Source organism: Mesocricetus auratus, unplaced genomic scaffold (genome assembly GCF_017639785.1).
Source record: "Mesocricetus auratus isolate SY011 unplaced genomic scaffold, BCM_Maur_2.0 Super-Scaffold_15014, whole genome shotgun sequence".
Taxonomy (NCBI): domain Eukaryota; kingdom Metazoa; phylum Chordata; class Mammalia; order Rodentia; family Cricetidae; genus Mesocricetus; species Mesocricetus auratus.
In genome coordinates this window covers 64126288-64138573 of record NW_024429186.1, presented here as the reverse complement: position 1 = coordinate 64138573, position 12286 = coordinate 64126288, and the positions used below count along the sequence as shown (strand labels likewise).

General features: G+C 41.3%; 1 protein-coding gene across 4 annotated transcripts in view; it reads right to left on the bottom strand.

The window, feature by feature from the left end:
- The window catches only part of Hectd1 (HECT domain E3 ubiquitin protein ligase 1), an 88668-nt gene that overhangs the window by 17729 nt on the left and 58653 nt on the right, over nucleotides 1–12286 (bottom strand). For 3 of the 4 annotated variants that reach the window (XM_040743117.1, XM_040743120.1, XM_040743119.1), the window contains exons 27-29: nucleotides 7744–7877; nucleotides 6011–6133; nucleotides 4698–4854 (exon numbers count right to left, since the gene is read on the bottom strand). In XM_040743117.1, coding sequence (XP_040599051.1) covers nucleotides 4698–4854; nucleotides 6011–6133; nucleotides 7744–7877 — 414 coding nt within the window. The remainder of the gene's footprint in view (nucleotides 1–4697; nucleotides 4855–6010; nucleotides 6134–7743; nucleotides 7878–12286) is intronic. The other variant, XM_040743118.1, reaches the window with a different exon arrangement.

The window sequence follows — 12286 nt, the reverse complement described above, 5'->3', positions numbered from 1 at the left end:
CAGCAAGTTTTAACTGGTGAGTCATTTCTCCAGCCTGTTCTGTTGTACTTTTAAATGGGAATTATTATACCTAAGTTACTTAGAGATAGATAGATGTATAGATAGAACAGGACTTATTTATGTATAAGATGTATCTCTCATTTTTATTTAAAATACTTGGTAACTATGAACAGTTAATATTTAAGTTTATAAATTATAAACTAAAATTATCATTAACTCTACATTCAAGGAACACTATTTACTCTCATCCAACAATATGTCAAACTTTTCTTTTAGAGAAAGGATTTCCCTGTATTGTTTTGGAGGCTGTCTTGGAACTTGCTCTGTAGACCAGGCTGGCCTCGAACTCATCACAGAGATCCTCCTGCCTCTACCTCTTGAGTGCCAGGATTAAAGGTGTGCGCCACCAATGTCCGGCAGTTATTTTTTATAATGTGACAAAGTAATGCGTCTTAGAAAACCTTTGTGAGCCAGGCGGTGGTAAGAATTTTCTTCAATTCTACTCTCCTATACTTAAAAAACCCGTGCAAAGGTGTCTCCTGTGACATGGCCGGGAATACACCAGGGACATTCTACTCCTATTTTTGCTCTTCTTGTAACAAGACATGCGGGTTTCTTGGGTTGGCTCTGACCTGGCAGGTGTCTTTTTCTTTAACTTCCTTAGCAAGCCAAAAGTGAAACATCGGGTTTCTTTCTTTTTTTGCTTTTTCAAGACAGAGTTTCTTGGCGTAGCCCTGGAACTCACTCTGTAGTGGCGTGTGCCACCAAATTCCAGCAGTCAAACTTTTAATTACAGTAAATGACTACATTTTAAGAAAAGATCCAAGCCAGGTGTTGGTGGCATATGCCTTTAATTCCAACACCTGGAGGCGAGGCAGGTAGATCTCTGGGAGTTCAAGGCCAGCCTGATCTGCAGAGCAGAGCTTCAGGACAGGCTCCAAAGCAATAGAGAAGCCCTGTCTCGAAAAGTCAAAAAAATAAAAGAAAGAAAGATGCACAGAGACATAACCACATTAAGGACATACTTGGAAAAAACTCATCTTTTCATTAGTTCATAATTCATTTTATCTTTATCTCATTTCTCCTAAAACAGTTTTTATTCATTGCAATGCATTCCATTGTACTTTGTTTGCTTTTAGAGACAGAGTCTCATTATATAGCTCTGGCTGCCATAGAACTCACTGTAGACCAGGCTGCCTCAGCCTCCCAATGGACACCACTATGCCCAACTTTAGTCTATTATACTTTAATTGAAACATGGCCCTGCTATTGAACACAAAAATATAATAATATCCTTCCAGTCACTAGCTTATACAAAACTGGATGCAGAGCTCATAAGTGTGGCACTAAAGTAGTGGGTCAAGATAGGAACAGTACTACAGAGCTGCCCAGAAAGTCTATAGCTGTATGCACTCTTGTAACTAACTGTTCTTTCGTGGAAGGAGTTCATAACGTCTTATTTAAGCTGTATCTATAGCTGTGTGTACTCCATAACTAACTGTTCTTTTGTGAAACGAGTAAAGATCATATTATTCAAGCTGTATTTACCCTCACAGAAAATATTAAATTACAAAGTACATTTATCTTCATATGGAACACAAACTTTTTTTTTGTTTTGTTTTGTTTTTTGTTTTGTTTTTTTTTTGTTTTGTTTTGTTTTTACGAGACAGGGTTTCTCTGTATTGTTTTGGAGGCTGTCGGTCCAGCCCGGCCTCGAACTCACAGAGATCCGCCTGCCTCTGCCTGGGATTAAAGGCGTGCGCCACCACCGCCCGGCCACAATCTCTTTATATCAGTAAAACCCTAGTTAGTGACAAACCCTCTTAAAAGACCATGCCTTAGAATATCTGGCATTTTTGGTTGTGAGCCTAGCCTTTAATGGCTGAGCCATCTCTCCAGCCCTCGAAAAACCAAAACAAAACAAAACAAAAAGCAGGTGCCATGATAACTACTTGAAATGTTTTAACTTCATTTCATCTCTCTCTCTTGTTGTTGTTGGGTTTTTTCTTTGTTTGTTTGTTTGTTTTTTTTTTTTTTTTGGTTTTTATGAGACAGGGTTTCTCTGTATTGTTTTGGAGGCTGTCAGTCCAGCCTCTTTTTTTTTTTAACTACATAGCCAAACAGGAAGTATCATTCTCTTCATGAAAGAGATGTGAAGATCCAATATTACTATGAAACCTCACAGTTTTGAAATTTGGAGTTTTAAGTCAAACCTGTATGCTTCGTTCCTCCTGGAGGCTCCACGGCTCTCCGCTTCCTTGCTGTTTTTCACTTCTCCAGGCTGCATGGACCATCAGCCCACGGGCCCTCATCTTGACACCACATTTCCTCTGGCTCCCATCCTGCACCTACCTGCAGGTGTCTAACTAAATTTACCTGCAGTCTCCTTGCCATGTCGGGCAACATAGTGACAAGTTCCAGAAATTAAGATCTAGATACTGTGGGCAGGAGAGGGCATATTATGTGCCTAACATACCATATAAATGCCCGGTTTTTTGTTTTGTTTTGTTGTGGAGACAGAGTCTCACTATGTAGTCTAGCTGAGCTTGAACTCCACCTGCTTCTGCTCCTAAATTTCAGGATTAAAGGTATGTGCCACCATATGCACTCCTATAAAAAAGGAGTGTTAGCAGACAAGTTACCACTCAGGCTGACTCCAGAAATCTTGACAGGAGAAGCAGACAGTCTTTCAAAGTTAACATGTAACACTTTTGATCCAGTAGAAAGTAGACTTTAAAACCACACCTTTAAATAATGCCTTGCTTAAAGACTTTACAAATACAAACAATGCTTTGTTGGAGATGTACCTTCATGGCAGACAACATGATTCAGTGTCAACACACACGCACACGCGCGCGCACACACACACGGAGCGTCCTCAAGAAGCCTACATCCATTCTCTAGAGTCTACCTTTCTTTCTAAATATCTCTTTCTTCTTAAGCCCATGTTCAAAGTCCATCTTAAAGATCTATGCGCAATTTTCCAGCCTTTCCTTTTCTTTTTTCATTGTTTTCTTGGGAAGGTTTTGATGGTGCTCTTTTCTTTTTTCATTGTTTTCTTGGGAAGGTTTTGATGGTGCTCTTTTCTTTTTCCATTGTTTTCTTGGGAAGGTTTTGATGGTGCTCTTTTCTTTTTCCATTGTTTTCTTGGGAAGGTTTTGATGGTGCTCTTTTCTTTTTTCATTGTTTTCTTGGGAAGGTTTTGATGGTGCTCTTGTTTTAAGACAGTTTCACCTAGCCCAGGCTGGTCTAAAATTCAAAGTACAGCTGAAGCTAGCTTTGAACTTCTGATCCTCCTGCATCAGCCTCCCATGTGTTGGTACTGCAGGTATGTGCCAACACACACACCTTAAAATGTCTTTAATAAAACTTCAACTATGCTAAGAAGAGAGGCTGTGATTGGCTACTCTAAAATACCCATTTCTGATTGGTTGGGCTTTATTTCATGTGTCTCATGTGTTGTGCATCTGCATTTGTGAACACACGTGCACGTGGAGGCCAGAGGTCTACACCAAGTCTTCCTTAGTCGGTCTTCACTTATGTTTTTACTTATGTGTGGCGTGGTTTCCAGTAAGTTCCAGATATCCCAGTCTCTGCCTTCCAGTAATGGGATCACACACATCACCACCACATGCAGCTTCCCCCCAATATGTATATTTAGATGTGTATGTGTGTTCATGTGCCTGCAGAGAGTTACAGACAGCTGTGAGCTGTCTCATGTGAGTGCGGGGAATTGAACCTCTAAGAACAGTGGCTGCTTTAGAGCTCAGCCATCTTCTCCCCAGACCCACCAACTTTCTGCATGGGTGCTGAGGACCCAAACCCAGGTCTTCGCACTTGTACAGGAAGCACTTGACAAACTGGGCCATCTCCCCAGCTCTAAACAACTTGTTTTAAAACTTACCTTTTAAAATATTTATTTTCCGGGGGGGGGGGGGGTGCCTCAGAGCACATATGGAGGTCACATAACAAGTTATTAACTCTCTTCTTCAACTATGTGGATTCCAAGAGTTAGGACCAGTTTGTCTGTCAGGCTTAGTAGCAGGTACCTTTACTCACTGAGCTCTATCCCTGGTCCCAACATCTACACAACATAAGGCTTAAAAGTTTATTTTCTATGATGAGCAAACGGGTCAAGACCGGACTGGTGAAACCCAGAGAAACAGCTGACCTGAACAAGAGGGAGATCTTGGACCCCAGACTGATGGCTGAGAGGCCAGCATGGGACTGATCTAGACCCCCTGAAGGTGGGTGTCAGTGAAGAGGCCTAGAGAGCTTTGGGTAGTGGATCAGTATTTATCCCTGGCATACAAATGGACTTTGCATACCCATCCCACAATGAGGGATGCTCTCTCAGCCTGGAAACTTGGGAAAGAGCCTAGACCCTGCCCAAATGAAATGACAGACTCTGGAGATCCCCCATGGAAAGCCTCACCCTACCTGGGGAATGGAGTGGGGATTGGGCAGGGGGCTAGGAGTGGCAGGGGAGGAGGAGAAGGAGAGGGATCTGGCACTGACATGTGAAGCAAGCTTGTTTCTAATTTAAATAAAAATTATTTTTAAAAAATAATATAAAAGTTTATTTTCTATTAATAACCTGCAAATATAAACAGTACTTTACTTTTCAAACTTTATGTAACCATTTCATTTGTTATCAACTGATATTAGATCACAAAACTCAAATACACTGTGCCTACCTGGGGGAGGAATCTCTAGGTCAGTCGTCTGTTGGACATTCGTACGACCAGGTCTAGGATCAAAAGCAGGAACCAAGGCAGAAAACTGCCGCTTTAGCACGTAGTCATCATCCCAGGTCCTGCGGCGTCCTCCTTTGGTTTCATACTCCTCTTCTTCCTAGGGCAGTAAAACCCCTCATACAGGGACAGTCTCGGGAACAAATCTTATTCCTGAACAGACTTGCCATCTACCAAATAAGTCATTCTTTAAATTTGTATATATCTAGTTACTTATATGTGCATTTTTATGCCTGTGTGTGGAGGTCAGAGGACAACTTGAGGGGGTTGGTTCTCTTTGTGCAATATGTGAGTCCCAGATATCAAACTTGGGTCTGCCAGGCTCGGTGGCAAGAGCCTTAATCACTGAGCCATCTTGCTGGTCCTTTAGTTCTCTATGGGGACTAGAGTTCCTTTACTTGAACTGATTGCTAAAGCATAAAATAAGCTATTACAAATATGTAAAGATATACATTTATCTATCTACATGTATCCATATACACACATGGGACAGACAGACAGACAGACAGACAGACAGACAGACACACACACACACACACACACACACACACACACACACACACACACACACACACACACACACCAGATTTAAAGAGCAAAAATATAGGGATAGGAACTAGAGGATTCTTTTTCTTTTCTTTTTTTTTTGGTTTATCAAGATGGGTTCTCTGTGTAGCTCTGGCTGTCCTGGAACTCACTCTGCAGACTAAGCTGGACTTGAACCCAGAGATCCACTTGCTCCTGCCTCCTGAGTGCAGGGATTAAAGGTGTATGCTACCACGGCTTGACTCCTACACTTCTACTAGGATTACTACAACTACAACAAACCTCAGCTGTTTTAATATATGCTCATTTTCACTCAAAGGCTAAGATGAAGCAGTTTCAAGCAAGAAACTCACAGCTGCATTACACCAGAGCAACAATGGATTCTCTGTGAAACCAGGAAGCTAAGCATCAAGGAAGTCAGATGCAGCTGACAGTTTACTCCTCCTGCTTAGGCATATAATAATAAGCATCTTGTTTGGTGCTTTCCTGTGAATGTAAAAACTATATGACGGCCGGGCGTTGGTGGCGCACGCCTTTAATCCCAGCACTCGGGAGGCAGAGGCAGGCGGATCTCTGTGAGTTCGAGGCTAGCCTGGTCTACAAGAGCTAGTTCCAGGACAGCCTCCAAAGCCACAGAGAAACCTTGTCTCGGAAAAAAAAAAAAAAAAAAAAAAAACACTATATGACAGGGATAGTGAACACAGCAGTACCTGTTCCCCAATAGGTCGGCTCCCTGCTCCTGAAGGAACCTGTGGCAGCTGTGAGGTGACGGCATGGTGCGTTACATCAGAGCGGGAGCCAGCTCGACGTTGCAGGGATGGACGTCTCAGAATCTGAAATTAAAAAGATACCAAGAGACCTACGTTTAATATCTGATCAACATTCTTCATTCAGTCTAGCCCAAGAAAAAAGTGTTGCTTAGTCATATTTCTCTCACTGGCCAATGAGGTGTTTGGGGTTCTTATTTTGTCATGCATTCTAGACTAGCTTTCATCAGAAGGAACACATGTATGTGTTTTTTCCTTTTTAACAATCCTAGAGCCTGAACCCAGAGCCTGTGTCTGTGGAGTAAGTACTCTACTATTGAGTTAAACCTCTAGCTCTTTATTGTAAGACAAAATTTATTATATTTATTATTTATTATAGCCCACAACTTCCTATGACTCCCAGGCAGCCCTCAATCTTCCTGCTGCAGTCCAAGTGATGGGAATATAGCAGGTCATCTATTCTCCTCTCCTCTCTCTCTCTCTCTCTCTCTCTCTCTCTCTCTCTCTCTCTCTCTCTTTTTAATTTAAATTTAGATTAGAAACAAGGTTGCTTCACATGTCAATTCCAGGTCCCTCTCCCTTTCCCTCCCCTCCTCCCACACCCTCCTACCAACCCCTCCAATATCCCCTCATTTCCCCAGGGAGGGTGAGGCCCTCCATGGGGGGTGTCCATAGTCTGTCATTTCATCCAGGGCAGAGCCTAGACCCTCCCCTAAGAGTTCAGGGTGAGAGTGCATCTCTCATTGTTGGATGGGAGTCCAAAGTCCATTTGTATACCTGGGATAAATACTGATCTACTACCCAAGGCTCAATAGATTACCTAGGCCTACTCACTGACATACACATTCAGGGGGTCTTGATCAGTCCCATGCTGGATTCCCAGCCATCAGCCTGGGATTCAAGAGCTAACCCTTGTCAGGTCAGCTGTTTCTGGGGGTTAAACCAGCCCCGTCTTAACCCCTTTGGTCATTAGTCCTCCCTCTCTGTCACTGGATTCCTTGAGTTCAGCTCAGTGTTTAGCTGTGGGAGTCTGCCTCTTCTTCCATCAGCCATTGGATGAAGTTTCTGTTTCCCAGACTCTCTGGCCATGGGATTGTAGGCTGGCACTCCCCAGGTCTATGTCTAAAATCCACATATGAGAGAGTACATGCCATGTTTCTCTTTTTATGACTGGGTTACCTCACTCAGGATGGTTTCTTCTAGTGCCATCCATTTGCCTGCGAATTTCCATCTATTCTCTTTTTACATTCAATATTTTGTACGTGTATGAGAGTACACCTGTACCCTGGTATACATGTGGAGATCAGAGGACAACTTGTAGGAACCCAGTCTGTCCTTCCACTATGTGAGTCCCAGGGACCATTGAACTCAAGTCATCTGACTTAGTAGCAAGCATCTTTACCCATTGAGCAGTCTTGTGGGCTCCAGGCATATGATACACTAAAAAGCATTTTTAAAAGTTCTTCATTCCACTAACTAAGTTTTTTGTCATTTAATATTTTATCCTTATCTATTTTATTTTTGAGATGACTTTTTATGCAGCTCAGACTAGCCTCAACTCCCCAAGTACTGTGGATAATGTGGAATTTCTGATCTTCCTGTCTCCACTTCCCAAGTGCTGGGACTACAGGAGAGTACACCCTCTATGAGTGAAGGGAATTGGAGATGCTCTCTACCATAACCTCCTCGTATTCCTGGTCCTCCTGATTGTCATCTTCATTCTCATCATCTTCCTCATCAGGCTCGGGCAGATCCTCGTCATCGTCCAGCTCAGCTAAGAGAGTACTGGCACGACAGCTATCAAGGAAATCTAGGAAGGAAGAGCCAACAGCCTTATTATCAATACAGTTCATAAACAGCAGCAAGGTATCTTTGCATCTGGGGTTGTACAAACCAAAGATAAAATTCAAAAGGCTCAAAAAATAAGTGCCAGTTAATGATGCCACCTATGTATCCTAACAACATATATAAGACAATAATTAAAAACTGAGACTAATCACAAGCATAGCAGGAAAAAATGGATGATCAAAGTGTATTTCAGTCTATGGTCTACAAAATGCCAACCATGTGGATAATCTTTGAAACAAAACGAAATATAAACAACCCCACCTTCTGAGCATTACAGGAAATACAATGTGTGTGTGTGTGTGTGTGTGTGTGTGTGTGTGTGTGTGTGTGTGTGTGTGTGTGTGTGTGTGTGTAAGTGAGGAGGAGGGATGAGAACAGGAGGGAACAAGATGGCCTAGGCAGGAGAGGATGTAATAAAAGAGCAATGAAAGAGATATCTTAATAGATAGAGGCACTGTGGGGCTAGGGAGAAACCTGAGACTAGGGTAATTCCCAGAAATCTGAAAGGATGACTCCAGCTAAGACTCCTAGCAATAGTGGAGAGGATTCCAAACTGGCTTACCCCTGTGATCAGATTGGTGAGTACTCCAACTATCATCATCGACCCTCATCCAGCAACTGATGCACCAGACACAGAGACCCACAACCAAGAGCAAGACCAAGCTCCGGGAATCCAGTCAAAGAGAGGGAGGAGGGAACATATGAGCAAGGGAGGTCAAGATCATGATGGAGAAATCTACAGAGAGAGCTCATGGAAACTCATGAACTTTAGACTGACAGCTGTGGAGCCTCCAGGGAACCGAATGAGGCACTCCATATGTGGGAGACAGTTGTGAAGCTTGGACTATCAGAGGGGCCCCTGGCAGTAGGACCACTTTACAAACCAGGTATATGAACTAGCTTGTTGGAGCCCATTCACTATGGTGGAATGTCATGCTTAGCCTTAATGCATAGGAGAGGGGCTTGGCCCTGTCTCAACCTATTTTAGTAGACTTTGTTGACGTTTACATTTGGAGACCACATCCTGTGAGTAAGAGTGGGCTGGGGGTGTGCTGAGAAGAGGAGGTACTTGTGGGGGGAACTACTGTGGTTGGAATGTAAAATGAAATTTAAAAGACTAAGTAATTAAAAAAAGAATAATATCCATTAGTTACAGAATAGGTACATAATATTTTCACATTATATGATTTAATGCATAAGCAAGTTCAGTAATTTTAAATTCCATTCATCTTCTTAGGATCTCTCCCCTCAATGAAGACTGGGTCATGTTAAAGTGATGGTATACAGTTGTAATACAAGCACTCAGCAGATGGAAGCAAGAGATCATGAGTTCATGAGCTAAAAGCCGGAACAACAAGAAGGTTCAATGTGTCAAAAGTGCTTGCAACATAAGCCTGACAACCTGAGTTCAATCCTACAGCAGAAGGGAAAAGTCAGCTCCTGGAAGTTCTCCTCTGACCTCTACATACATGTATCATATGCACATACAAAAATTATGAATAATTCTTTAACATATCAAATTGATATCGTCCAACATAAAGACACTATGAAGCTGTTCTTTATGAGAACTAAAAACAAGCAGAAGAATAATGACATTACACAAGAGAAATTTTTTCTAGCTGTATAAAGGGAACATATACTCTCAATACTAGAACTAAGCAAAGGTGAAAATACATATTCCTAAAGAACATCAGATTGCCTACAAGTATTTAGCAACTTGCATCTGTACACCTTGGAGCCAAAAGTCTTTGAATCAAAATTTAGTAAAGAGTCATGATAACCTACTTAATTAAAAAGGTAAATATATTTCAACACTTAATATTGTAAAGTCCTGTAATTACTGGCAAGTCCCAACATGACTGGCAACAACTTCAGCATCGGTGACATTTAAAAATATGGTGTGTCTTACAATCAATAGTACCTTAAGTTTAATGAAATATGTTACCCTTAGCATATGTGAGGTGCTATCTTGGAATTTACAGTAGCACTCATGAACATAATATGGTTCTTCAACAAATAAACACATCGCACTTTTGGTCTGGGTTTTAAGGCACACACTCTTAACTTAATATACTGAAATTTTCTGGCATTTTAGCAATTCACTTAAGTCATTTCCCCATATTCCTTTTGTTATTCATATAAAAAAACTGAGTCAGGCACGCTGGTATTCACCTACAACCTTAGCTCTTGGGGCTCTGGGGCATGCTGGCTTCAACTAGACACGGATATTTTATCCTAAACAAAAAAATAAGCCAGAAAAGCTCAAAATTTCAAATATCTGAACATGCCGCAGAACCCAACTTTGTCTCTCCAAGTAGAAAGTTTATACTGCAGTAACTTCACATCTAATTAAAGCACTGTAAGACTGATGCTGCTGTCATCCTTCTAAAGTCTGCTACTGTTAGGAGTGGGGAGAGTAAGTTCACCATCTAATACCCTTGGGGACAGCAGACAGTCCCAACCCTTTTCGTCCTTTCACTGGCACACTGCTGCCCTACTTTTTGGGGGTGGGGGTGGGTGATGGGGATTGAGACAGGGTTTCTCTGTGTAGCCCTGGCTGTCCTGGAACTGTCTCTGCAGACCAGGCTGGCCTCGAACTCACAGTATCTGCCTGCCTCTCCCAAATACTGGTATTAAGGACTCACAGCCTCATTAATTTTAGGATCACGACGATCAAGAACTAAAGTGTGGAGACCTGGAGACCTGGCGCAACAGGTAAGAGCAAGGACAGGAGTTCTGTTCCCATCGCCCGGGCAGGTCACAACCACCTGCACGTCATTCTCTTCTGGACCCCATGAGTAACCACACTCGTGTGCATATACACACAACTAAATAGTAAAACTTAAACTGGACCCCATGAGTAACCACACTCGTGTGTATATACACACAACTAAATAGTAAAACTTAAAATCACTGCATTAACAAATGAGTAGAAAGGACAGATAAAATATTGTAGTCCATGAAAATAACTACATCAACAAATTTATAAGACTTTGTGTAATAATCACCACATTTTACACATTTGGGAGAAAAACACAGAAATAGAGTAATATGATTTTCATAAAACAGTAAAACATATTAAATCTTTGGCTTAGAATAGACCATTTTATATGGAAAAAAGAAGTACACATAAAAAGTGTACTTCTATGTAAGCTCTTATCTTTGAAATTCTCAAAAAAAAATTTTAGAATAACTGAGGCTGAAGATATAGCCTGTGAGACCTGGGACTGCCAAAGGAAAAACAGGAAGCATGATCAAGGCTGTGTGGTGAAAGCATTTCAATTCATCTTGACAGAAAGACAACCATTTATCTGGAGGAAATTCCCAGCAATGCAACCCCAAATCATACATTCACGTTTATGGGAAGGAAAAAGTTGTAATTTAACTATAAAAAGTATATAACTTATCATGATGATTCCATAGTGGAATATTTGCCAATAATCCCAAATGTTGTAAAAATACATCCAGGATTGGGATATATTTCCAAATGTTGTATGTGGTACATACAACCTGGTCGGGTTTGGAAGGTAGGGATTCTAAATTTTCTATTTAAAAAATTTTTTTTGTAATAAAATGAAAGCGCAACAGATTTTCTTCCAGATTTTTTTTAACGTGTACTAGTGTTTTGCCTGTGTGTGTATGCATGTGTGACACAAGCATGCCTAGTGCCACTGAGTCCCAGATGGTTGTGAGCTCCCCAGGGGGAGCTGGGAACTGAACCCAGGTCCTCTGCAATAGCAGCAAATGTTCTTAACTGCTGCTGAGTCATCTCTCCAGTCCCGTTTTTAAAAAATTAAGAGAAGAAAATAGTTTTTGTCTCTGACTACTGCATAAAAGGCATGAAGATAAAACTTTAGAACTTTTTAAGAAAACTTTAATGAATTTGAGAAAAAGTCAAATGTTAGCCAAGCATCTTGAGACAGAGGCAGAAGAGCTTAGTCCAAAAGGGTACAAAGGCAGACCCTGTCTCAAATCAACAAAATGGAGCCATGCAAGTATTTCCACAAGATACTATAACTGTGTATAAGAAGTACAACTTCATTGCGGAGCCGTGTGAGTCCGAGGCCAGCCTGGTCTACAAAGCTACACAAACTCAAAAGCAACAAACAAACAAACAACAACAAAAAGAGTACTATAACTTTACATAAACTACTCTTCTGTCATGCTTCTTGTTTTACTGACAGGTGTCATAATGGTTATTAAACTTCATTATTGACAACAGGTGAAAGAAGATGATACATGAAAGTTACATAGCTTTTTTCAAACAGTTTCAAAATTTTTTAAAAATTCATTTTATGTGAATGTTTCCGTTGTTTTGCTTTGTTTTTTCTTTTGCTTGCATGTCTGTCTGTGCACCATATGCGTGCAGTG